General features: G+C 38.0%; 2 protein-coding genes across 2 annotated transcripts; one reads left to right on the top strand and one right to left on the bottom strand.

Moving 5' to 3' along the window:
- Positions 1 to 1,967: 1,967 nt before the first annotated feature.
- Positions 1,968 to 6,829, bottom strand: LOC135717835 (uncharacterized). The gene is made up of 3 exons (XM_065240073.1): positions 6,516 to 6,829; positions 5,924 to 6,434; positions 1,968 to 5,179 (listed from the first exon to the last, which is right to left on the bottom strand). The coding sequence occupies exons 1-3, from the start codon at positions 6,525 to 6,527 to the stop codon at positions 3,834 to 3,836; spliced, it is 1,869 nt and encodes a 622-aa protein (XP_065096145.1). The 5' UTR covers positions 6,528 to 6,829; the 3' UTR covers positions 1,968 to 3,833.
- Positions 6,830 to 8,377: 1,548 nt separating this feature from the next.
- tgfbrap1 (transforming growth factor, beta receptor associated protein 1) lies at positions 8,378 to 24,901 on the top strand. Its single transcript, XM_065240074.1, has 12 exons — positions 8,378 to 8,537; positions 9,173 to 9,874; positions 10,020 to 10,214; positions 14,548 to 14,702; positions 16,082 to 16,164; positions 17,316 to 17,657; positions 17,907 to 17,964; positions 18,664 to 18,807; positions 18,898 to 19,044; positions 19,262 to 19,421; positions 22,446 to 22,882; positions 22,983 to 24,901. Exons 2-12 carry the CDS (start codon positions 9,187 to 9,189, stop codon positions 23,175 to 23,177), a joined length of 2,604 nt encoding a protein of 867 aa, XP_065096146.1. The 5' UTR covers positions 8,378 to 8,537; positions 9,173 to 9,186; the 3' UTR covers positions 23,178 to 24,901.
- Positions 24,902 to 26,937: the final 2,036 nt, after the last annotated feature.

Genomic DNA, 26,937 nt, shown 5'->3' with positions numbered 1-26,937 from the left:
AAACGTTTCTTAATGGCTAAAAGCCAGACGTTAAAACAAGTTAAAAGTCAAAATACGAACATTCGGTTTAATCATTCTAAACACAATCTCATATACGTTATTAATTATGCATATTTATTCTGTATTAATTTGTAGATATTAAACTGTCCCTGTTAACGTGACTCGCTCGCAGTACCCGGGTGAGGCTGTGTTTCAGGCGGTTGTTCAAGGAATAAAATACCTTTGAATGTTGCGACTGGCCACTCAGTACCAAGCATTTTACAGTGCCATCCCATGTAGTAATAATAATAATAAAATAATAATCAGATGAACCTGGTGCCCCCCCAGTGAAACAGGATGCCCCCTCATTCTGTATTCTCTGGCGCCGACACTGGTTATATTTACTTAAATAATTCAAGTAGTCTCAACACAAAATTTCTTTCTTACAAATTTGGGTGGATTTTACATGATAAAATTAAGTGAAATTTACTAATTAATCTGTTAATTTAGAATTACTTAATTTTTAATTTTTTGTATTATTTTTACTTTTTACATTTTTTAATAGAATTTAATCATTCCTTTTTAATTAGATTTACTAAGGCACAGAATCATTTTTTTTTTCAGTGCGAAGCTCAGATGAGCAAACCTTCACCTCAAGGGACCTTCATCTGCGTGTTCCAGATTTGTTAAGGACCTTTTGCACCGACTACAGGACAGCGTCTGCGTGTTCCAGATCGCTAGAATCCTTTCTGTTCTTCTGGAGGTCAGCATTTTCACAGCACTTTGTGTTCAAACTGTTAAACTGAACCTGACTCTGTCCTCATTGAATCGTGGAAAAGTCTGGCCACCACTGGCCTGCTCATTCGACTGCACAGAACGTAAATATCACATAACCAAATCTTTCCTGAAACCATGGCATTTGTACATTCTATTAGTAAATATTTACCATAGGTGCTTTTCAATATTGCATAACTGATTTCTTTGATGTTTAGCAGATAATTCTTTAATTATTTGTGTTATGAAAATTAAGGTTTTCATCAGAAATAGAAAACATTAAACTCAGTCACTTTAATTTTTTATTCTTTGCATTTTACAGTTTATCTTTTTCTATTCTTTAGCATTTTAGTATCATTTAGCAGTGTTTTTAATTATTCTTGTTTATCTTTTGTTAATAAATTCCATTTTATTGCTACTGTGTTTTCCTTTTGTTTATAATACAGTTAAAGGTTCTACAAGCTGGCCAAAATCTCACAAATTCCTTCAGATAAATTAGATGACGAACTCCCTCCAATTGACATATTTTTTATTTGTTGAATGATGTACATAGATCATTCTTATTGTTAACGTGAAAGTCTTTAGCTGGTGCCCCGAAGTAGACAAGGGAGGAGTCATCTAACACACACAAGCGCACACACACACTTGAGGTGAAACCTCTAGTGTCATGTGTATGGCATAATAACCAATGGTTGCCCATGTGAAAATCACTAAATTGATTTGTGTCCATGTCAAAATCACTACAAAGCATTCAAATAAACGAACAAAGCAACATGCAGGCCTGTGTAACATCAAAAACAATAATACAATGATCCAACCTCGCCCCCTGGATTTCGTGTTCTGCAGTGAGGACCATCTCGACAAGCCTCCAAATGTGGCTCTTTTCTTCAAAAGAAATTTGTAGAGGTTTGTAACTGTCGGGTTTAAAATACTTATGAACCTTAACAGAAATAAGACCCACTCAAACCATGAATGGGGTGTATAATATTCTGCAGGGAGAATCCAGCTTGAGATGTCTCATATTAGGATATACTCAGACTTGAGCTTCTCTGCGGACTGTATTTATTTGGGTTTTAATCACTGGTTCACTCGGTTCATTCCGAAGGTCGAACCTCACATACTTTCAAAAACATTCTACCAAAAACAAGATAGTAACTTGATGATGCAGTAACCAAAGGTCATATGATAACAAAAGAACATTCTACGCACTGAGTAGCTAGTAAGATTTAATATGACTCTAATACACTCATAAATCTAAGCCAAGGATTATACATTCATAAATGGTAACATAAAATATTCAAAAATGTAATAAGAAATGCATTTTCTCCAACAGTAACCACATAAGAGTGTTGCATTTTTTTGCGTACTGTCCCTTTAAGGACATCGTAACCTAAAATAAAACTCTAGAAAGCTTTGAAATAAGAGACCTTTTAGTCATTTTTCATCCTCCAAAATACAAACCTGTTAGATCAATCTGAAAAACCCAAACAGGACTGTTTTATTTCATTTATACGTTTGTACTGTTGTATTTATCGGGGATATTGCTCATAATTTGATTATTTGTTCTTATTTTACTATTAACTTTTAAAGTTTTTGCCGTCATAACCTTAAGGTCACTGGTGCTTTACAAAGTTTGACTGTTGATTAACTCTTCCCACAAACATTACAGTGTAAGGGTTTCTCTACAGTATAAACTCTCTGATTATCTCTTCATTGAAATGGAAAAGAGAAGCTCATTCAACAGTGAGAGCAGATTTAAGGGCCAGGTATACTTTTTCCCGCATCAGCGCAGCTTTCAAAGCATACTTACTGTGGCTACGCGCGGATGGCCGTGTACACAATACAAATGATTTCTCATTCAAAGTTTTACTCTAACAGGCTGTCAGAGCCGCACTGATTTGGGACATTTACAGTACATAAAAAAAATGTAGGATAGGTGAAGAAAACTATACGATCCACCATTGCAAACAAAGTTTATTGTAGAAACAAGAAGAAAACATAGACCAGGAATCAAACAGTATGGTGACGAAAATGCCCCACAGCTTTCTGTTCTTGAATTAAGGGAAAACAAAGAAGAAAAAATGATAGTATGTGTGCAAATGCTGTCTTTTGCCTTTGTGTAATTGTTTGTAGTGGGGTGTCCTGTCTCAATATTTTTTCACGCATGCGCTGTTGTACGCGTACTGTCCTCTCAAATTTTGGGCCGAAAAATTATATCATACGGACGGCACGCATACACAGACGTATCTAGTATAGACCCTTTTACAATTGGTAAACAATGTGACATATTTGTGTGGGCGGTGCTTAGCTGGAGACAGAAAGATTCCCCTCAACGCTTTTTAACAGACGGTAGCTAGCGAGTTTTCTTAGCTTTAACCATAGCTGTCGTCGTTTTTTTTGTCTGGCAGTGGCAGCAGGTATCCGATAAAACTTCAAATTGCCTGTTCTCTGTCGATTCTGGCAACCAACAACACAACAAGACGACATTTTAAAAGCTCCTTGTGTAGCCGACCCTGTGTTGGTTTGTATTAGCCGCCTCCAGTAAGTTTTCCGTTTGTTTTGCCTCAAGCTAGCGCCGTGACGTATCTGTGACATCCGCAGAAAAGGGGTCTATACCTTTGGCTTTAAAGGTGACATAGAATGATTGAACGGGGTATTTATCCTTGTTCTGTGATGTGACATGTAGACAAACAGTTTTTTGTTTGATGCCTTAGAAGCTTCCTAAAAACCTCTCTCAGATAGCTCTATTAGGGTGGGGGATTTTAAACAAGTGGTTTTGCACCTATTTGCCTCCCCCTACTGGCTTAACTTGCAATCTCATTACTGATTGGCTGACTTTGCTGCCACTCAAAAAATGTAGCCAATTATTTTAAAGTGGAGGGGGAATTAGATGCCTGTGATGTCATAAGCATCAGTTTTTCAGATTGGGCCGTTTTCTGGCTGACATTTCTAAAAGAGGAATTTCTATGAGACTGAGATGTTTAGCATGTTTAGCACTTTTTGTATGTTTGTGAATGTGGGTAGACTACCATTATTCAACAAAGACAAGGTAAAAATGTTTTTTCCTTTCTTTGTCCCCTTTAAGGTTTCTTTCCAGTATGAACTCTCTGATGGGATTTTAAGAAACTTGACCGAGTAAACGTCTTGTCACACAGAGAGCATTTGAAAGGTTTTTCACCTGTATGAAGTCTCTGGTGCCTTAGTAAGTTTGACTGATTACTAAACGTCTTCCTACATACACTACAGTGATAGGGTTTCTCTCCAGTGTGAACACACTGATGAACTCTTAATTTAGATGGATTAGAGAAGCACTTTCCACAGTGAGAGCAGTCGTAAAGTTTCTCTACAGTATGAAGTCTCTGATGGGATTTCAAGTGATTTGAATAAGTAAACGTCATGTCACACTGAGAGCATTTGAAAGGTTTTTCACCCGTGTGAACTCTATTGTGATTTAGTAAGGTAGTCTGTTGACTAAAACTCTTTCCACAGACACTACAGTGATATGGTTTCTCCCCAGTATGAACTCTTTGATGTGATTTTAAGGAGCCTGACTGAGCAAACGTCTTGTCACACTGAGAGCATTTGAAAGGTTTTTCCCCTGTATGAAGTCTCTGGTGATTTAGTAAGGTAGTCTGTTGACTAAAACTTTTCCCACAGACACTACAGTAGTAAGGTTTCTCTCTAGTATGAAGTCTCTGATGGGATTTCAAGTGACCCGAATAAGCAAACGTCATGTCACACTGAGAGCATTTGAAAGGTTTTTCACCTGTATGAATTCTCTTGTGATTTTGTAATGAATTCCGTTGACGAAAACTCTTCCCACAGATACTACATTGATGAGGTTTCTCTCCAGTATGAACTCTCTCATGGGCTATCAGCTGATGTTGATGGCCATAACGTTTATCACAGTGTGAACATTGATAGAGTTTCTCTTTAAAGTGAATATTCTGGTGTTTTTTTAATGAACCTGAATCCCTAAAGGTTTTTCCACATTCAATGCACTGATACGGTCTCTCATTGGTGTGTGACCGCACATGTGCCTTCAAAACATATTGATGTCTATATCTCTTCTCACAGTGAGGACACTCAAATGGTTTTTCTCCAGTGTGAACTCTCTGAGGATTTTCTTTGATTTTGAAGTAATAGCCACATTCACAAATCTTCCCACACTGTTCACATTGAAACTGTTGCTTCTCTCCGTGCTCCTCTGAATGAAGTTTCTTCTCTTGTAAGATAGTACACCTGATCTCAGATCTGGTGCACGTGAAGAGTTTCTGTTCTGTGTGCTTTCTCTCATGTCTCTCTAAATGTATTTGCGAGCTGAATGTCTTTCCACAGGTGATGCATGAAAGAGGTTGTGCTGTCAGTCGCTCTTTTGATGTTGAGGACGTTATTTCTATATCCAAACATGATTCACTCTTTACATCTGAAATAAACATTAAACATGTAAATTGTCAGATTTAAAAAAGCAGGTCCCAGGCAGTCAAAAAAAAAAGAAAGAAAGAAGTAAAAGGAATTAATAAAAAGCCTTTATTAAGTATGAGTCATATTAAAATAAGTAAGCCAACATGTTTCAACCAACAAGTGATCTTCTTTAGGGCAAAGCAAATTAAATTGTCATGTCACTATTGTTTAGACAAAGAAGGATGAAGAATTGAAATTCTGTATCTTTTTCTAGATTCACACATATAGACAGAAGAAAGGTATCAGTCCTGTTATTTACAGCTGGGACATTGCACGTCAAAAAAATCAAAAATTTGTAAACATATGCAGCAATGCATAATTATTTGTGAGTAATCCACTATTTTGTAGAAGTAAAACGGACCAATATTTTTTATTTGTACAGAGACTTTCACAACAATTTTTGCATTACACTCTTTTTTACACACTTTTTAAAGGGATAGTTCACACCAAAATGTTAATTTGATAAATAAATCACTTCCCCCTGTGTCGTTCTAAACCCCCAAGTGCTATGATTGTTTTCACAACACATTTTTGGATATTTTTGATAAAAACCGGCTTCTGTCTGTCCCAATAAGTATTAGAGCTATCCTAAACTCCTTTAAAATTTTTGGTCTTTTGGTAAGTGAGTTTGTGACTGAAAACCCAAAATAGGTGCTCACATGACAGTTAAAAATGTTTAAGCACAACAATTATTAAGTAGACATACCTGATGGAATAAAATCATCATCTTCCTCAGTGCAATCTTCCTCTTCTGTGGGCTCAGTTTTTATTTCTGTGGGCACAGTTTTTATTTCTGTGGGCTCAGTTTTTATTTCCGTGGGTTCAGTTTTTATTTCCGTGGGTTCAGTTTTTATTTCCGTGGGTTCAGTTTTTATTTCTGTGGGTTCAATTTTAATCTTTATGGTCTGCAGGATCTGCTGCTGCTCTCCAGCGTTACAGGCACAATCCAGAGACTCTGTGGAGGTTTGATCATCCTGTAAGCTATGTTTACTGTCACACACTGTAGTGTCCTGATCCTGAGTGTCTGTGGGCTTTGACTCAGTATAAGAGAGTAACGTCAGACTGAGATCGGAGTCATGTGTGTGTCTGGATTTCTCTTCAGTGAGTTTAAAGTCCAGCAGTGGCTGTAGTGTGCGGCTCTGATCTGTGCTCATCCACACTGAATCCAGACCCCCATCATTAGTCACATCCACTGAAGATTCACAACAATCCACATCCTGACAACACACACAGACAGTAAGATTAGAAATGATTTGATGTTGTCTGATTCAGGTATATGATGTTTAAGCTGTACAAACCTCTCGTTTCATTTTTAAATCTCCTCTTGACCTCAGCTTTGTCTGCACGCCACCTCTTTCAGCTGAGATTTTTCTGTGATGAAATCATCAATATATACAGCATGGACAGGTCAGTTCCTACTGGTTCACAGTAGGGATGGCTGCCGCGAAACTGACGTTTCGACACTGTGTCGAGATCCCGAAGCGTAGATGTTTCGAAACACTGCTCCGAAATGTGATTTGAAACATCCATGTCACGTGATGAAGTGATTCGAAACACCAAAGTCACGTGACTATGGCTAAACGAAGCGGTGCATTTCACAAGTGTTTCGAAAGGTGGCGTACATGAAAAGAAGCAATGTTTCCTCATTTGTATGTAACAGTTAGGCTACTTACAAAAAATTGCATGTCAGCAACAAGTGTCCCTTGTGTGAGAATTTTTTTCAAAGGCTGGACAAATTATATGTAAAAAAGAAGCTGGCTGAGTCCATCAACAAAGAACAATTTTATATATTTGAATAAATATCTTTATATGTAAAAAATGTGGCATATTATGGCTTGATATATTTTATGAATCTCTTATTATTTATTTGGTATATCTGAATTCCATTTTTTTTTTATTAAATAGACCCGAATAGTCTATAGTTATCGACAGTTGTGAGCCTAAAGCTCATGTGGTTGTCAAGCAGATGTTAAAACAACAACAACAAAAATTTATTTTTTATGATGACGTAGAAGTCTATCCACTCTCCCATTCTATCACTTCTGTGTATCAACCAAACAACATGTGAGATACAATTTTTCAGCGCTCGTCTAAAATCTTGCCACGGCTGCTTCATGTAAAGACATGCAAATAACCGCTAGGTGTCACTGTGGAGGCGGTTTCGGATTGATGTTTCGAAGCCTCGGCACAATTGATTCAAGTGTTTCACGAAGCCTCGCTCTGCCCACCACTAATTTACAGCACATCTCATTTCTCAACATCTACACTAAAATACAATCAATGAAACACGCAAAAGAAAAAAACACTGAGGATACACAAACCCATCACGCGAGCGCTTTCTTTCTTTCTTTAGTTAGTTTGTCTGCGGACTAAAGAGCTGTAGCGCCTCCTGCTGTACTGGAGACAGAAGACGCTCGCTGCTTTACAATGGATTTAGCAAAACAAGTATGCGTCTCAATTATGGCCAGAAATCATCCCAAACTATTGTATAAATTAATGACTAAATTAAAAGAAGGGTGGGAAAATAATTGCTAAAAAATAAAGACAAAACATCAAACTTTTAATTGTGCCCTCCTGAGTCAATGTTTCCAATTCAATGAAACAATTTTGTGATTAAGTTTACTAAACCATGTTAATGTCCTTGTGAATGCATCAGAATCAGATTCTGTTTCTTTTCTTTTTTTTCCCTTTTTTATTTGAGTCTGGAGCTAGCAAAGACAGTTCAGATAATCCTCTGGCTCCCTCTTGTGGTAAGATTTACACTCATAATTTAATAAAATAAAATAAAATAACATTAAACATGGGTTTAAAACAAGTTTACGCATGTTATTTGCTCTTAAAAAAATGTCACATTCTGTTAAGAAATATAACGTTTAACCAAGCGCCACGTATTAATCATTAATGAAGCATTGATAACTGTAACTTTGTTATTGAGCTGATAAATTATCTTAATAAAAATCAAAATATAATTAATTGTAGTTTCTATGTTTTTTACTTCACAAATAAAAGATGTTAATATATGCGGCTCTGCGCAGACTGGACTGACTATGACATCGAAGTACAGCGAGAGTTAATCGACTGCAGGGCTTGCGATACTTTGATGTCACACACCGATCAGTTTGCGCAGCGAGCATTAAATCGAAGCTTCAACTCCTACAAGCTGGGGCACACCCACATCACATGGCCGGATACATTTCGGTGGAGAAACCGGAAGCGCTACAGCAGGGAGAGGGAGCAAAAGAGAGAGAAGGAGGATGGTGGAGTGAGACCGTGAAACCTTTGCCATCTCTCAAATCAGGACTGCACATACCATGGCTCGGGTATGACACGCGCTCGCCTCACCTGCGCTCTTTGCATTCCGCGACACACTCACAAGCATAGTGATCTGTCTACTTTGACATAATATTTAAATATCATTTTAAGAACTCTCCCAAAGCAGGGAAGGCAGATCACTTGATTTTGAGACGCGACCATAGACTCCCATAGCCACCTGTAATTAAAGCACTTGGTCTGATTTTGTCGTTCATATGAGTGTTCATGATGGTCTGTTTATGTGCATGTCAAAACAAGTGCTGGTATGTTGATAAATCTAGTTGTAATGGTTTTGCTAGCGTGGCCTTTGGCTGGTTAAACAAAATTGTTTTGCAAATAAATATTTTTTTTCTGTTCATAATGTAACCCTATGAGACTTGCACCAAACTAGGTGATATATAAAATGTTGTATTATGTCATGCTGTTTCTGTGATTTACTGATATGTAGACAAATGGCATTAGACAAATTAAAAGTCATTTTTTTTGACATAACATTGTAATATTGGAAGGCGATTTGAGACGTGCTAAGTCTAATTTGCATACTACTTTAGACAGGTAACTTAGTATGCAAATTGGGATGCAGGTATTCAGCATGATGAATTAATACTATATTACTGTTTGTCCCTCTCTTGTTTTGGCATAGATGTGGGTAGCGCCATGAGTGTGAAAGCTTTTGAGCTGGTTCCCGCCGTGGGGCGGGAGCAGGTGATGGGTGATAAGGTGCGCATTAACATTGAATGCATAGAATGCTGTGGTAATCACCTGTACCTGGGCACCAATGACTGCTTCATACATCACTTTCTACTAGAGGAGCACACGAAAGCCAAGGGAAAACTGGCATACAATGCCCAGAAGCTCCTCCATAAATACCTGGGCTTGAAAAAGCCAGTGCTAGAGCTGAAGGCCACCTCGGCTTTAGAACGTCTCATTGTCCTTTGTGATTCAACCATCACTGTTGTGAACATGGTTACACTGGAGCCTGTGCCCACCGGTGGCATCAAACTAAAAAGTGTGACTGCGTTTTGTATTAACGAGAACCCGGTGACAGGCGACCCGTTCTGCGTGGAAATAGCGGTGGTGTCGGCACGCAGAAGGGCGGTTCAGATCTGTTTGGTCTATGAGGATCGGGTGCAGATGGTAAAGGAGGTAACCACATCGGAGCAGCCATGTGCCCTGAGCTTGGATGGGTACTTTATCTGTCTGGCCCTATCTACACAGTACATGATTCTGAACTACAACACTGGAGCATCCCAGGAACTTTTCCCTTACAACTGTGAGGAGAGGAGACCCATTGTCAAAAGGATCGGCCGGGAAGAGTTTCTCCTGGCAGCCCCAGGAGGGCTTGGTGAGTTTTCAATTCATCCATAAACATGAATGATTCTTTTATAAATTCAGCCTCACCTGACCTGACATAATCTTTTTGGCTCTGACCGTTGTCTTGGTGATCCATCACAATGAGTCACGCTTCTCTCTGTATGTTTATCTCTCAGGAATGTTTGCTAACGCCGAGGGCATATCGCAGCGGGCACCGGTGAGCTGGTCAGAGAATGTGATCGCGGCAGCTGTGTGCTTTCCATACGTGGTCGCCCTGGATGAAGGTTTCGTGACCGTTCACAGCATGTTGGACCAGCAGCTCAAACAAACGCTGTCTTTCAGAGATGGACACCTCCTGCAGGATTTTGAAGGTTAGAGACCGACATATTTTGATTTTACTTGTGAAAATCTAGCTAAAGTCATTTTTGGTGATTTACTGTTTTCTGCACAAAATCATCCTATATATTGTAAAGAGCATTCTCTAAAAATATAACCTTGATAGCTTTAATAACAACTGAGTAAGGGCATGTTAAAAATTAGATCAGTGATTGAAGTTAAACTTGTATGTTTCGAATCGCGTTTAGCTTGGATTTCACAGACTGGGTCACAATTTGACCCTAGTGCCCTGTTCAGACCATCAGCAACTTTGGCCCTGTCCCAAATTGCACCCTACACACTCTGGTCTTCCTACAAGTCCGCACCTTCATGACATAACACCACTTTGACTGTCAGGAAGAACTCTGCTGCGAAGCGCGAACAAAAACACTTTTCTCATTAAAAGTGAGCATCTTTCAATAAGGTCGTTAAGAGGCGTTCCTAATTCTGGTTGTCATAAACAAATGAGTACCATAACTGATGTTTTAAAAAGTGATTTAGTTAACATTGAAAACATTAAACTATTTAACATTAAAATAATTTTAAGAAAAAAATATGTAGTAAATATTTATATATAATTTAAATGATGTATAAATATAAACATGTATATACACATGCAAATGTTTCTTAATTAAATACATCCAGATGTGTGTGTGTGTGTGTGCGTGTGTGTGTGTGTGTGTGTGTGTGTGTACACAGTACACCTATGTAAACATAATTCTGCAAATAATTAGTCGCGACTAATCGTGAGGCAGCACTAACATAAAAACTGTCTAATACCAGAACTCAACATAGTGGAAAATATTTATTGGACTGTACTGTTATCTCAGCTTTAACAGTTGCATTTTGTGTCAAAAAAAAGTATGCTTTGCAACTCGATGTGTAGTGCATTGTGTTGGCAAAACAATGGTCTTTTGGATTCAATCCACCACTGATCTATATAAATGACTGGATTGCGCATGACTTTACAACTGTGAAGCCACCGCGCCGCCATGTTGGTATACCCAAAAATTCTATTAAATCAATGGACTTTCAGATTTTAATTATAAAACATCACTTTACTAGACTCTGTTTTTATATCTGAAGTCTCTCTGTTCTTTATTTCAACGCAAACGTCCTACGCATGTACATAGTTATTTACTGAACGTTGTACATTTCACTTTTTAATTAGTTATTATACATTCATCTTTATTACAGTATCAGATCATTAGACATACCGCAGCATATTTTGTATTAATGATATACATGCTCATTCTGAAATCTAAATAAATAATCATGCTTTGTACCGTATGTGCACACAATAAATTACTGGTTTTGTAATTATGTGGTATTTACAAGTTACCTAAACTTATTTAGAGAAATAACGCTAACCGTGCAGCTTAATGTCAAAAAACTTTATGTATACCTGTGTCATAAACAGAATGCAACAGACACACTCACCTTAACGTTTTTTTTATAAATCCATTATCCTGCCCGATTTAAACATAAACATTGCAAATACCACCAGAATTAACAATTATTTTACATACAAATATCCTTAAAATTAACATTGTGTGACTAATAGCTGTAAAGCGGGTGAAATTAGATCATGTTTTTGAATGGAAGTCAATGACGCCCTCTGCCAGTTAGGTATACCAAGATGGCCGCTCGAACTCTGCGCTGGCTTCACCTCACGCTGTTACGTTAAGCGTTCTATGCACAATCCAGTCATTTATATAGATCAGTGGAACACACATAATGATAATTTAAAATATATACTGAGTTCACTGTAAGTTGCCTTGGATCAAAGCATTTGCCAGATAATAAATGTAAGCGTAAAATATTATTTCTGTTTACATTTACGGTGTAGCTAGTCATTTCTTTGCAGTCTTTGAGATAGAAGCTAAGGCCTTTTCTTGAGCTACTACACATGATGCATGCAGTACATTTTTTAATTCTCATTTCTCATCTAGTGTCATCTTTGATCGGCCATACGCAAAAATTAAAATTTTCTGCTCTCAAAATAATTTTTGCTTTTGATTTTTTTATAAATTGGGTAAGTGTGTTATCTAGCGGATAACCATGATATTACAGATTACCATAAAAATGTATACCATAATCAAAAATACCCCCATGGCATCCAAGATGTAGGTGACTTTTTTTCTCCTTCACTGCTCTCTTTCTTCCTTTGTGCAGTTCTATTTCAGGGGGTTGAACTTAAAGATTAGTGCTGCAAACGCGCAGTTCGTCAATACGTTGTGTGAATTCGATCTTAGCAGTTATGTGTCTGAAACTGGTGAATGTTGCATTTTTTACATATATATCTGTGGTGCAAAAGAGTGGAGGCGGGGACTATTTTGCATATATCTATGGTCCGAGCTGTGCTTTTGAATAGAGGCGTGGTCTAATTCGCATTTTTATAAATTTTCGTATACTAAATGAGGCAAGAGTGTAAAGTTACAATCAAGCTGTTTCATGTAGAAAATTCTGTGATGGGTAAAACTGCTCAAAGATGAGTATTAAAGGCACACAAGGCAAGTCTGAGTATTATCTCTCTACTAGCTCCCCCTAGTGTCTGGGAGTAAATGCGTTCTATATCTAAGACTATACGAGACTGAAGGACACCGGGTCGGATACAGCGAACTTGCAAGTGGGGTATTCTTCCTACAGACGGTAGGGGCGGGCGAGAGAGTCTTCATTCGTCATGTAATGAGTCATTTAAACATATACCGACTTACGAAGATGATTTATTAACATAAAAATGCTGCCTTGTGTCCCTTTAACTGATAAAATTATTGACAGGAAGACTTTAAAACTCCTCTTTGAGTAACGTCAAAAATGTGACCCTGTCTGTGAAATTCAGGCTAAAGAGTATCAAACTTTTGTGGGATTTCACTCATTGATTTCACTTTAATTTCAATCTTTGACATGACCCTAGTCAGTCAAAATTATATATATCATGGTTATATTTTCACAGAATGTTATTTACATTATGTAGGATGATGTTTTGTAAATAAACAGTAAATCTGAATATTTACTTTAGCTTGGTTTTGACAGACTGAGTCTCAAATTTGTTGTAAGCATGACAGGCTCATTTTCTGTGTTTAATGTAAACGGTAGATTTTTAGACTTAAAGGAACAGTTCACCCAATTAGGAAAATTCTAAATTTACTTGCCCTTATGCCAAACGTATATGAAATTGAATCTCATTGGTTTAAACTTACTGCACTGATCTGTATGTTTCAATGGATCTGCAACCAGGGATGTACACCGAATTTTTATCAACACCGACATCCGAATATGTATTTTGCTAGGGCATGCATCCCTGGGAAACTTGTGATTTTCTTACAGGACACAAGTTTTGTGTAGTCTGAACCTGGTAATACGCAGACTTTTACGTTATCAATTTTCATCCAGAGCACATCGCTTATGCTCCTACAGTCTATTTTCAGTATTTTTTTCTTGCAGAAATCTTTGTCACTATGTTCACATTATGTTCTGACTTGGGTAAGATGGTATCTTAAAGGACAAGTTCGGTATTTTAGACTTAAAGCCCTGTTTTCAGATTGTTTATGGTGAAATAGAATGGTTTTGACTGAAATTTCGACATTTGCGGCTGCCCTGAGAATTTTCGCGTGATTGTGTTTCACCTCACACCTCTACAATGGATTTAATGGTGCACTGGAACAATCCTTCCTAAAATGCATTAAACTTTTGTTTACAAAGACGTGAAACTCACCAAGTGTTTAGGGGTGTTCACTGGTATGCTCACACAAAAATCGCTGCAAAAGATGCATTCCAACAGGTTTTATCGTAGTTTTTACCAACTCCATTGACTTGTATTAGATGTTTTGTGAGGTACGGTATTACTCCGTGCCGGGAACTTTGTTTATATTCTTGCAATTGGCAATGGCGGATTAGCGCCACCACCTGGGCTGGAGTGTCTATTATTCAAGCTCTAAGCGGAAGAATGTACGGGTGTGAGGCGTTTGGAAAAATAGGTCCACAAGTTAACAACGAATGCTAAAACAGCTGTTGGGAAGCATCTTTTGCAGCGATTTTTGTGTGAGCATATCAGTGAACACCCCTGACCACTCTGAGAGTTTCACGTCTTTGTAAACGAAAGTTTAATGCATTTTAGGAAGGATTGTTCCAGTGCACCATTAAACCCATTGTAGAGGTGTGAGATGAAACACAAACACGCGAAAATTCTCAGGGCAGCCGCATATGTCGAAATTTCAGTCAAAACCATTCTATTTCACCATAAACAATCTGAAAACAGGGCTTTAAGTCTAAAATACCGAACTTGTCCTTTAAATCTTTCTCTTTATTTCTTGTCCTTTATCTCAGGTAAGGTGGTCTTGGCCTCTACAAAGGCGGTGTATATACTTGTGCCTCTTCCTCTAGAGCGTCAGATCCAAGACCTGTTAGCAAGCCATCGAGTCGAGGAAGCGATGACTCTTACGGAGGCCGCGCAGAGAAACATTCCCAAAGAAAAGTATCAGGTACATTAAACCTTGGTAAAATTATGAGTAAATGAAAGCTTTTGTTTTTAAACAGTTGTTCAACAAAATTTTAAAAATCTCTCATAAAATGTACTTACCCTCATGCCATCCCAAATGTATATGACTGTCTTTCTTCAGCTAAACACAAATTATATATATTTTTTAAAATTAAATCTTATATGTTTTTATTGATTTAATCTGTATTTTCTTATATTTGGCTCAAAATGGTTAATCTTCAGAAAGCACATACATCCATTATTCTAGTAGTCCAATTTACTCCAGTGGGTTAATATCGAGGGGCAACCTTCCGATCTCTCTGATAAAGCCAATACGAAAGTGGCCGCTCGAGGCTGGCTCCAAAAGGGAGTCAATTCCCAAATACCCCCATGTTGCAATGCCCAACTTTACAATAGAAAATAATATGTTTTCAGCCTTGTACAAAAAGTGTTTTTGTGTTTTTGGCCTACATAGCTAATTTTGCCATTCATCACTAACTGTGAGGGGGAGAATTGTTTTGTAACTTATCCTTTAATATATTAATCCTTAAAGTTCTGCATAATTAAGGGCGTGGCCACTTGAGTGGCGGGTGAACTGCCACTGCTGTCACTAGAGTCGAGCTAGGCCGGCATAGTTTCAGGAACCAGCCACCTCAGCTTCAGCAACGTCCTGCCTCTTTACCCAATTTTGGTTATCTGCGAGTGATGCAACAATGTGCACCGCCTAACATTGGCTTCAAAAAAGCTTATGGGTGACGGACACTACATCCATATTTTTAACAGTTTATGTTTAATATATGAAGAGCTGAGATGCAAAACCCCAAGTTTTCTTGTACATTAGCATGTTTTATCAGGCTCTTAATAGATTCAAGGCCAACAATGAATGGCTTAAGACCGGTATTAAGCAGATTTGAAGCAAAAGTATTTAATGAACATATATGACGTGCCATGAGAAATCGTTTATTATCATTATCTCATTTTTGACCGAGGTGGCGTTTAGTGGCTTTTGCAACTAAGCTCCTCATATGTCTTTTGAAACAAAACAAGATGATTAATATTTTGAGGTTATTTAGAGATTAATATGTTGTGAATTAATGTTAACGTGCAGATTGGGAAAATGTCAGTTTGACTTTCAGTCTTGTTGGCTCTTGTTTAGTCAAAACACACATGGCGACAAATCGAGAGATGCAAAAACCAATGATTTTCAAACTATCGAAATGCCACCATGTTTTTGTTATGTACAGCAATTGTTTATGTTCGTTCGAAGAAAGTAACTCATATACATCTGGGATGATGCGAGGGTGAGTAAATTATGAGAGAATTTTCATATTTGGATGAAGAAAAACTTGAAATTGATTTTTCCTTATCTCTTTTTTGTTTCAGAAATTGCACAAACGAATTCTCCAGCAAGCAGGATTCATCCATTTTGGCCAGCTTCGATTTTTAGAAGCGAAAGAACATTTTAGGTGATGTTCACTGTTTGGTAATTAATACTGTTACCTGCCGCATCGGGCCCAGATGTTTCATTGCATGACTGAATGGAGTTAATTAACTTCTTTGCTAATAGCTGCTACTCCCTTGATGCACCTGACCCTAATTGCTGTATGCTAATATAGATAGAGAACAGAAACTTCTAATAGCTGAGTAGATGGCTCTCATAAATATTAGCGAATCTGCCGTGACGCATTTGGCATATTTTAGGTGCCGCATCTGTCACATGGCAAAAACTGTTAATGCATTTGAATCACATATAATACTATATTCATATTCCACTTCGTATAGGGATTGTGAGATGCAAATTACTATGTACATACATGACTATCAAATAGAGTTAAACATAGAATGAATTCACTATACTGTATGTCTATTTGAAATAATTAAACAAAAATAATGCATGTTAATTTCTTTAGTAATATGGAAATAATGTTGGTGTCAACATTAAAAGGATAGTTCACCCAAACATGACAAATCTGTCATCATCTATCCACCCTCATGTTGCCCCACACCTGTATAAATTTGTTAAGTTGGGTCATTCTTAAAGGGATACTTCACCGATTTAGCATTCAGCTTTGTATCTGTAGAAACCCGGCAGTATTACTGAATGAACATGTTTCCCTCCATCATTTCCCCCTGAGAGGAGAGATATCTGCATTTTGGTTCTGCAAAAAAGTCCTCCGATGATGCAAAAATCGTCATATTACATCATCGGAGGACTTTTTTGCAGAACCAAAATGCAGATATCTCTCCTCTCAGGGGGAAATGAGGGAGGGAAACATGGTCATTCAGTAATACTGCCGGGTTTCTACAGATACAAAGCTGAATGCTAAATCGGTGAAGTATCCCTTTAAGTCATAAGTTGGGTATGAGCGCCACCTAGTGGATAATAGCGAAAATACTGATTACCCGGTACAAAAACTCGGAAGCGTTTTCTCTTAATTGACGAGTTAACTCGTAAATGGCGAGCAAAGAGTTAACCAATCCCTTGAAGCCAGGACTATCCCCTGGACTATCTCCTTGCGTAATAACTGATATGTATTACAGCTCTAATCATATGCATAACCAGAAGTGTTTGTTTTACATTACATTAAAAGTTTGTTGTACGTTGTGCCCATCTCAGGAAGGGGCAGTTGGACGTACGAGAACTGATCTCTCTGTATCCGCTTCTCCTGCCTGCATCTTCCTCCTTCACGCGTTGCCATCCACCTCTTCACGAATTCGCTGACCTGAACCACCTGACACAAGGGGACAAGGAGAAAGTGCAGCATTTCAAACGTTTCCTCATCAGCTACCTGCACGAGGTACGCAGCTGCGACAGCGCTAACGGTTGTAGAGAAGACGTGGATACGGCGTTGTTAAAGCTTTATGCCGAGACAGGCCACGAGAGCCTTCTGGATTTGTTGGCCTCCGATAACGCTTGCCTTCTTGCAGACAGCGCCCCCTGGCTGGAGAAGCATCACAAGTGGGTACTCGCTTTAATTTGCCTTTGCTTGCCATTAAACAAAACATTCCTTTTAATACTAATCTTAAGAAGAACTTAAAAAAACACTGTGACTCCTTAAATTATTATGATGCATTAGTCATCCATAACCTCTATGTTCAGTTTCCATAGCAGCACATGAATTAAGCTTTATAAAATAAATGTCAGCGATTGAAATGGTTGAATACATGTGTGTGGTTTGACTGTTAATGGTGTTTTTTTTCCATTCAGGTATTTTGCTCTTGGGCTTCTGTATCACTACAACAGCCAAGATTCTGCTGCTTTACAGGTGAAATCTGCGTCTATACATTTTCTGGGTTTGGGTAATAAAGTTTACTGTAAACGCAAAAGGAGTAGTTTGGGTTAAAAACTAAAGATCTGATATACGACCCAACATTAAATTAATTACAATGTTAAAAACAAAGTTTTGTGTTATATGCTAGTAAATGCAATATGATAGCATTTAGGCTGAAGTTTTACTATTGACATTACAGATAGGTTATGCAGGTCCATACTGAAAAAACACAAATAAACTTACTAGAACATCCATTTACAATCTCCGAACAATTTGTTGTTCCTCAAAATCTGTATCTTCGTCTGATATAGGCTAAAACATATTGAACATATACGGTCTGTTTGCTTTAGTAGCTGCTGATAAACATTAGCAGTGCTGTGAAACAGCCAATCAGAGCAGAGCTCAACATTATTGTTCATGATGTTCACCCTTCCAAATGAAGTAATAACAGCCCATTTAATTCTAGGGACAAATCCTAGGGTTGTAAATGGACATGTAAAACCGTTTCTGTATCATTTTTGCACTTCATAAAGTTACGTACCTTCTATGTAAATATCAGAGAACAATTTAACATATTGTATCAATGCATTCTATGGCACCTTTAAGCAAGTTCTCATTCTAGCGTGTAACGTCACAGTTGGATAGGCGATAGGATTGGGTGATTGATGGCAATTTTCTGTGGTCCCATTGTAGATGTGGATTAAGATTGTCAACGGTGATCTTCAGGACTCAACACGGACCGATCTGTTTGAATATATTGTGGATTTTCTTATTTTTTGTTCCAACCCTGACCTTGTGTGGCGGCATGCAGACTGGGCCCTACAGAAAGATCAAAAGGTGTGTGTTTTATCCTTATCATTATAAATGAATGCATAATCCATACAGATTGAGTGTCATTGACCTACAGAACTCTTGTATCACTCCCAGATTGGCGTCCATATCTTCACCAGAAGGCCAGTTTCTGAGGACAAGATGGGACGGCTAAACCCAGATGACGTGATCACGTATTTGCAGAAGCACAAGCAAGCCCTTCTGCTGTACCTGGAACACCTAGTACTAGAGAAGAAACTACAGGTAACATTGCATGTTAAGTGTCTGGGCAAGCAGAAGAAAGGTTATAGGGTGTAGCCCTTGTGTGGGAACAGACATAAGGATTCCCTTTCAACATAATGCTTGGTAGCCAAGTATGTGATCACAGCTTGCTGTTTGACGTTTGGAGAAAAGCACCTACACAACAAGAACGTATTTTAAAGCTGGTTCTTTAGCACATTTTGTGTCTCTGTTATTACAGAAAGAGAAGTATCACACAGATCTGGCTGTGCTGTATGTAGACCAAGTTCTCAGCCTGACCTCACAACCATCTGCCACCAATGAGCAACTGTCCGCCACTCGACAGAAACTTCAACGGTTACTGAAGGAGTCCAGTCTGTACCAAGTCCGTCTATTACTCAGTGGGTATCTGTAAATCAAAATATTGGATGGTCCATCCAGTGGGTTTTATTTCTCCAGTAGACTTTTTAAGTGTCTCTTAGTCTTTAATCAGATGAATTGACTCAGTGGTTGAAATGTAATTGGTTTTCTTTCTGAGAGACCGAATGCATAGATAAGAGAAGTGGTGGTTGTATTAAGCTATACAGAGATTTATTTAAATTTCAGACTGTGGCTCATTGTACTTTGTGACTGTATGGCTTTTCCTCCACTTTTACAACATTGGAGTTTTGGATCCTTGCCAATGTTGCCTTTTGCTTGTTACTGGGAGATATATGGGTGATTTATGATGATGATGATTTATATATTTATTTATATATTTAGTCCATAATCATAATTTTTTCTTTTTTTTAAATGGTTATATTTTTACAATCACAAGTATTTACAGGTCATAACAATTAGTGCTTTCAAACGATTAATTGCATACAAAAGTAAAGTTTGTGTGTGCATAATATGTGTGTAATTTTTTTGTATATATAAATATACACATACATGTATACTAAAGGTCTTCACTGGTCCACGTAGATCTGAAAACCCGAGGTCCGACCCGAGACCCATTCGGGTCTAAAAAGTTCAAGTGTGCCTCGGACACAGGTTGGGTATAATATAGTGGCATCAGGTCTTGGGTAATTTAAAAGGAATGTGTTTTTGCCGAACGGACCCGAACTCTCTCGCGTGTGTGCGTCAATGTCTTTTTCAAACCTCACCTCTGTTTGCCAAGAGCGCTTGGTGTGGCTGGCGGTAGGTTAATTTTCGTTGAGTAAAACAAAGTCAAACAAATGGAGCAGCTCACCAAATTGGTTGCGAGACCACCGAGGTTTCTTTCTGTCTTACTGCACACTGCTCACACGCCGGTGCCGTTTACATTCAGGTCCAAGTTAAAAAAAAATGCCACTGGTTCAGGTCGGACTCGGGTCTAATTTCCTAGAGTTTGTCTCGGGTCGTGTCTTTCTTTTTGAAAAAATTATTTATGCTCGTCGGGTTCGGGTATAAAGTGATTCTGGTCATTTCGGTTCCGGTACATATCTTTGGACCCGAGAAGACATCTAATGTACACATTTAAGAAAAATAATATAAATATATATAAATATACACAATTTTTTTCAAAAGCTTTTGGGACACCCCTCTAAATCATTGAATTCAGGTGTTCCAATCACTTTCAGTGAAAGGAACTCTTAATGCTTCATCATACCAAGACATTTTGGACAATTTTATGCTCCCAACTTTGTTGGCCCCTTCCCGTTCCAATATGCACCAGTGCACAAAGCAAGGTCCATAAGGACATGGATGAGCGAGTTTGATGTGAAGCCTTGACTGGCCTGCACACAGTCCTGATCCCAACCCAATAGAACATCTTTGGGATAAATTGGAACAGAGACTACAAACAAGACCTTCTTGTCCAACATCAGTGTCGGACCTTACAAATTTACTTTCAGAAAAGTCAAAAATTCCCATAAACACCCTCCTAAAACTTGTAGTCTTCCAAGAAGAGTTGAAGCTGTTTATAGCTGCAAACAGTGTGCCAACTCCATATTAAACCCTATGGATTAAGAATGGGATGTCATTCAGGTTCATGTGAATATAAAGGCAGGTGTCCAAAAACTTTTGGCAAGATATTGTATATTCTCGTAAATGTTAATTTAATATATACATGAATGTGTGTGTGTATTAAATATAAGCATAATAATTACACACAGTACACACTAGAGGTCTTCTCAGATCCAAAGAAATCTACCCAACACAAAATTACCCGAATCACTTTTTACCCGAACCTGACATGCATAATTTTTATTTTATTTTAAAGAAAGACCCAACCAGAGGCAAACCTGTCAAAATTAGACTCGAGTCCGACCCGACCAAGTGGCAATTTTTTTTTTACTGGACTGGACCCAAATGTAAACTGCACTGACGTGTCTGCAGCCCCACACGCACCAGTCAGACAGAAAGAATCCCCAGTGGTCTTTCAACCAATTTGGCCCGCTGCCACATTTATTTTCATTTGTTATCTGACAACGACACCAAGTTAACCAGTTACAGTGTCTGTTCAAAATTGATTGACAGGTCTGGCTCAATGAAAATTGTCGCAAGCTCTTTTGGCAAACAAGGGGGTTGGAAAAGAACTTGATGCACACACGCAAGATAGTTCGGGTCTTCTCGGGTCCATTTGGCACAAACGCACACATTTTAAATTACTTGAGAGTTGAGACCTGAGGCTGCTAATATTACACCTGACCCATGTCCCAGACACGCGTGAAACTCTCTGGTTGAACCTCAGGTTTTCGGATCTAAATGGACCCATGAAGACCTCTAGTACACATACATATTATCCAAACACTAACTTTTATTTCAGTTTGACTGACCTTAATATTTTCTATAAAAGTGTCTTATATTGCTGGAAATCATGATTTCCTGTTATCTAAATTAGTCTGTGTCTGTAATATTACCTTCAAACTTTGTTACCAAGCGTTAACAGTATGTTACAGAACTGGCAGTCATACACAGAGAAATGGACACTTACTCTTCTTTTGTAACAGAGTTTGGCAGTAAAAGAATTGACACTGACTAATTTGAAAAGGAAATCATGAACTTAAGACTATAATCAGCTGTAAATGCAGAAAAAAAATAATGACTTTGAACACCAAATGTACCCAAATATAGAATCGCCCTTACATATATTTTAAGCCAAAAGATTTACATTTTTGTAAGTTGCACTGAATGTTACGCCCCCCCCCCCCCCCACACACACACACACTTTGGCCCTCACACGATTACATAAATTATGACATTTTTGCAATCTACCATGTCCTTCTTTACCTGTCTGTTAAATAACTTTACTATTTCTCATTTTTTATTTAAAAGTTTTTTTTTAATATTTTTGAATATATCCTGTTTTTGTGCTGAAATATCTTTTGTATAGCTGCAACAATACACATTGTGAAAATCTCAAAATTAAATTGATAATCTGAGAGCTGTTTGTTTGCAAACAGGTAAAATCCAGGACTCTGAGCTGCTGCTAGCCGAACGAGCTACACTACATGGGAAGTTAGAGGAACATGACAAAGCTTTGCACATTTTAGTGCACCAGCTCAAAGACTCGCCTGCAGCTGAGGAATATTGCTCATGGGCTTCTGGCTCCCAAGACCAGGTGTACCGCCAGAACCTTTTTCACCAACTTTTGAGCATTTACTTGGACCCCGATGTACCAGGAGGACCACAAACCATAGCCGCTGTTGACTTGCTTAACCGGCACGCTGAAGATTTTGATGCGGTGCGAGTGTTGGAGCTCCTCCCGGGGGAGTGGTCTCTACCGCTACTCCGTCCTTTTCTTTGTGGGACAGTAAGGGCCAGTGTGCATGCACGGTATACCTCACAGGTTGCAGTGCGATTGGCCCGTGCAGAAAATATCCAGCTTAAACATGACAGGGTGAGTTCAAGCTAACATTCATAAACCTCTCAACATAGATTTTCTTTTTGTTTCTCAAAAAGTGTCAGCATTAATTAATGCTTTTTTGTCTTTTCCTCAGCTGAAGTATCGAGGTGGTCCAATAGTAGTTTCTGAAAAGAAGGGGTGCCGGCTCTGCCACAACACCTTTAGTGAACCAGACTGTGTATGCCTACCTGGCGGAACCCCTGTTCATATTCACTGTGTGACTAAAAAAGCCCAGGTCTTGCCAGCTGAGCGGCCACAGGAAAGTGCGCACTACAGTAATCACACATGAAACTAATGGATATTTTGGGGGCTGTCTACTGATTCTGGTGTAGCACATGTAGCGCACAAGGGCTCTTGTCCAGAGCCCGATCAAGAGCGCTCCGTATGACCAGGACCTTGCTATACAAATCTGTTTGTATGCTTGTGAAGAAGTCAGTTTGTGAATGAGCACGCGTGAGAAACTATTTGTTCTGTTGTCCCTCTGTGTGTGAACGCAACACTGATGATGAATATGAGTGATCGTACGTTTTAATGAACATCAAACTAAAAGTTTAACTACTATTGTGTCTTGTTTAGTCTTTTTGTTATCATAGCCTTACAGTGGCTGGTTGAGTGGCTCTTTTGAAATCCTTTACTTTTAAATGGGTAAAAATGCATTGTAAATTCAAAATTCATTGGCTGAAGATGTGATATCTTTGCTAAAAATTAACTATGGTTTGCCATAGTTCTTCCAACACGCAGAATGAACAAAAATGTGTCTGAATACACTAAAAAGAAAGGATACTGGCCTGCAGTTTTCATCAAACCCCAAAGTTACTTTGTACTGAAAATGACCGGTTATAGCCTTACCTGAATGCTTGTGCTTTTGTCATGGTGTATTATATATATATATATATATATGGGAGGAATGGTAATATTTCATTATGAAATATCATAAGGAAGATAGCGAAGTTACACCACAGTCTTATGGAAACTTTTCCTCAAAGTGTATGAAAATGTGCAATACCCAAAAATGGATGGTCTCATGTTGGTCTTCATGGCTCCTGAGCCGGAGGGTTAATTTGGCTTGTTATTCCCTTTCGAAGTTTAAGATACCAAGTAATATTTGTCATTGTCATACCGTGTTCAATCAAACTAAACTGATTGACACAGGATGTTGTGTTTGTATACACGTTAGACTTGGATGCTTGGATTGCTTGCTACATCTCATATATGCATGTGGTGATGTGGGCATGGTTGCTTTTTCTCTCAAGAATGCTAAACTGTGATTAACTTTTTGATTACAATTTTTTTTATGTAAGAAATTAAATTTTTTAAGGTAAGCAAGGGTTATAGATGTCTTTTGCATAAAATAAACATAACCTCATACTTGGGAAAATCTTTTTTTTTAGATTTACAGCATTGTGCAGATGAGGGAAGGGTTTTTTGAAATGTTGAAGGGTTGGCAGAATTGGTTAGTGCAAAAGTGATGAAAAGCACACTGCCTCCTTAAACTAAAAAGACGTCGACCAGGACTGATCAGGGAACAGTTTAATAAGCTGTCACCTTTAACTTAAGACAATGGGAGATGTGAGAACTAGGGATGGAACTTTATGCTAAACTGTCTTACTTTATTCTCACCCCTCAATATAAAAAATACTACAATACTTTGAGTGTTGTACATTGTTGTGGACCCTTTACAAGTTAATATGGCATATAAATCTTGACATGTCTGTGTAGTAACATTTTTATTTAAATTTGCAAATATTCAATCCCAACTGTTTCTCGTGCAACAAATTCTTCCATTCCATAACTGTCTACAGAGAATCTTAATAGTTTATTCAGTTTAAGCGATTGTAATGAAAATCTTACATTGCTACATATCTTTATATCCACTGAAGTATTTTATATATACACAGTAACTGGTGTGTACATACTGTATTAATACTATGTGTTGCTTTGTAAATCAATGCCAACGTGGATGAAATGTACAGAATGTAAAGATGTCCATTTTAATAAACAATACTATGCTTACATGTATAAAGCGTTTAATTTACGCATTTGAGATATTAATTATATTATTATATGTCATAAATATTATATAGGAACTGTAATTTGAATAGATTGCTGCAAAATCCAGCTAAGACCAGCTGATGAGCTGGTTTTAGCTGGTCTCCCAACTTGGCTTTAGCTGGTTTTGCTGGTGTAGCAAGCTGGTCTTAATGTGTTTTGGTCACTTTTTAAGCTTGTCTAACTGGACTTAGCCGGTCAGGCTGGTAGATCAGCTGACCCACCAGCTTGACCCGCTTTGCCAGGCTGCCACCTTAAACAAGCTAAAATCAGCAACCAGCTTATGCTGGTCTTTTCTGGATTTTTCGGTAGATAAATATTGTCAGACTTTTCCATTAAAACCTAATGTTCCCTATGCGGCACAATGAAGCAGAGACTTCTCTAACGGTTATGGCTTTTTATACAAATTAACCCACAATGGTTACAGATGAAGGTGTTAGTCATCCTCTCTAGAATAGGCTACACACTTGTGCGTTCTTCATCCTTTAGGTCAGGAATTTGTCAGCCGAACCGGAATTATTTACTTGAATTACCCCAGAGAATAAAAGCATGTTTAACTTCAAAAACATTTCTTTCTTACCTGTTTTGAAATTTTGATTAGTTTTACTTTACCTAGTTATTGTTGTTATTAACTGATATTGGACCTTCATCTGGTAAGTTTCTTTTATTGGTGCAGGAAACTGTCAATTTGTCATGAGTTATCAGTTTCCTAAGCTGGTTTTAGCTGGTGTAGCAGGCTGATTTTAGAGGGTGGTCATGGTAACATAAAAGGCTGAAAGCTTAGCCAGATGGAAGTAGCTGGTCTTCCGGCATGACCAACTAAAAAAGTGTCCAAAACCCTTCTAAAACCAGCCTGCTTAACCAGCTAAAACCAGCCAACCAGGTTAGACTGGTTTTGGCTTTTCAGTAGGGATTGTAGTTTTGTGTAGTAGTTACATGGCATGCAGACTAAAATAATAAAAAACAACATACAATATTTTACCTTTTTACATTTTGTGATAGAATTGTAATATTTTTTTTCATAAACATGTGACCCTGTGCACTTCCCTTAAATTTCCTAGGTTTGGAAATGCAAACAAAAAATAGCACACATTTTATTTATGTAAACTACAAGGTGCTTTAAACATTATGTAGTTATGCAGATTATGCAGATGCAAGCACCTCACATACCACTGACTGACTTGCATAATTCACACCCCGACAAATTTAACACGTCCACCTTAAGAGGACGGTTCACATGAGCATGGGTCCAACTCTTTCAACGTGCCCCCCCCACTGTGTATGGTGTATCCCTTTATGCCCCCCCCCCCCAAAGAAAATGTATGACATAAAACATTCCAAAAAAAACCCCCACATTTAATTATACAATCTAGTGCTGTTGGTTAGCCTTAATTTTTTGAGGTTTAATTAAACAGAATTTATAACAAATTAATGTATTTTATAAAATGTCATTTAACTGGGTCCCCCTGGCACCATCTCATGCCCCCCCAGTTTGAGAACCACTGAGTTAGAGGGCACCATGAAGGAGACCACCGAGTTGAAGTATTCAACACGTCCACCTTATAAGGGCAGTTCCCAAAAAGTTGAAATAATGTTGTGCCGTTGTCATGTGTATTTGAGTTGTCTCAATAAAGTCACGTTGTTGTTGTAAATACTGATAGGTATGGAGCTACAATTACACATTATTCTACCCTAAAACTATTATTATTTTGGGTGCTTCTAGATAGCATAGAGAGAGAGACCTAATTATTTTCTCTAAAGGTGAGTGTTGTTCAGTGTAATGAGTTTTTGTGTTTATGTGCAGGTGTCATCTGTGTTAATTGGTCACGCATGTATGGACACTATGACACATAGATGCTTTAATTTGGTCTCTCAGTAATCATTGGTAAAAGCAACCATCAAAATATCTTACAAGATTATTTAGACAGTGGCCCATTTCAATTTACTGTTCATCAAGTATTCAAATGTGAATTAAAACCAATCAAAATCAGTTTGGTTGC

This window comes from Paramisgurnus dabryanus, chromosome 7, assembly GCF_030506205.2.
Source record: "Paramisgurnus dabryanus chromosome 7, PD_genome_1.1, whole genome shotgun sequence".
Classification (NCBI taxonomy): Eukaryota; Metazoa; Chordata; class Actinopteri; order Cypriniformes; family Cobitidae; genus Paramisgurnus; species Paramisgurnus dabryanus.
The sequence above is the reverse complement of the archived record's forward strand: the minus strand, read 5'-3'. Positions and strand labels throughout refer to the sequence as shown.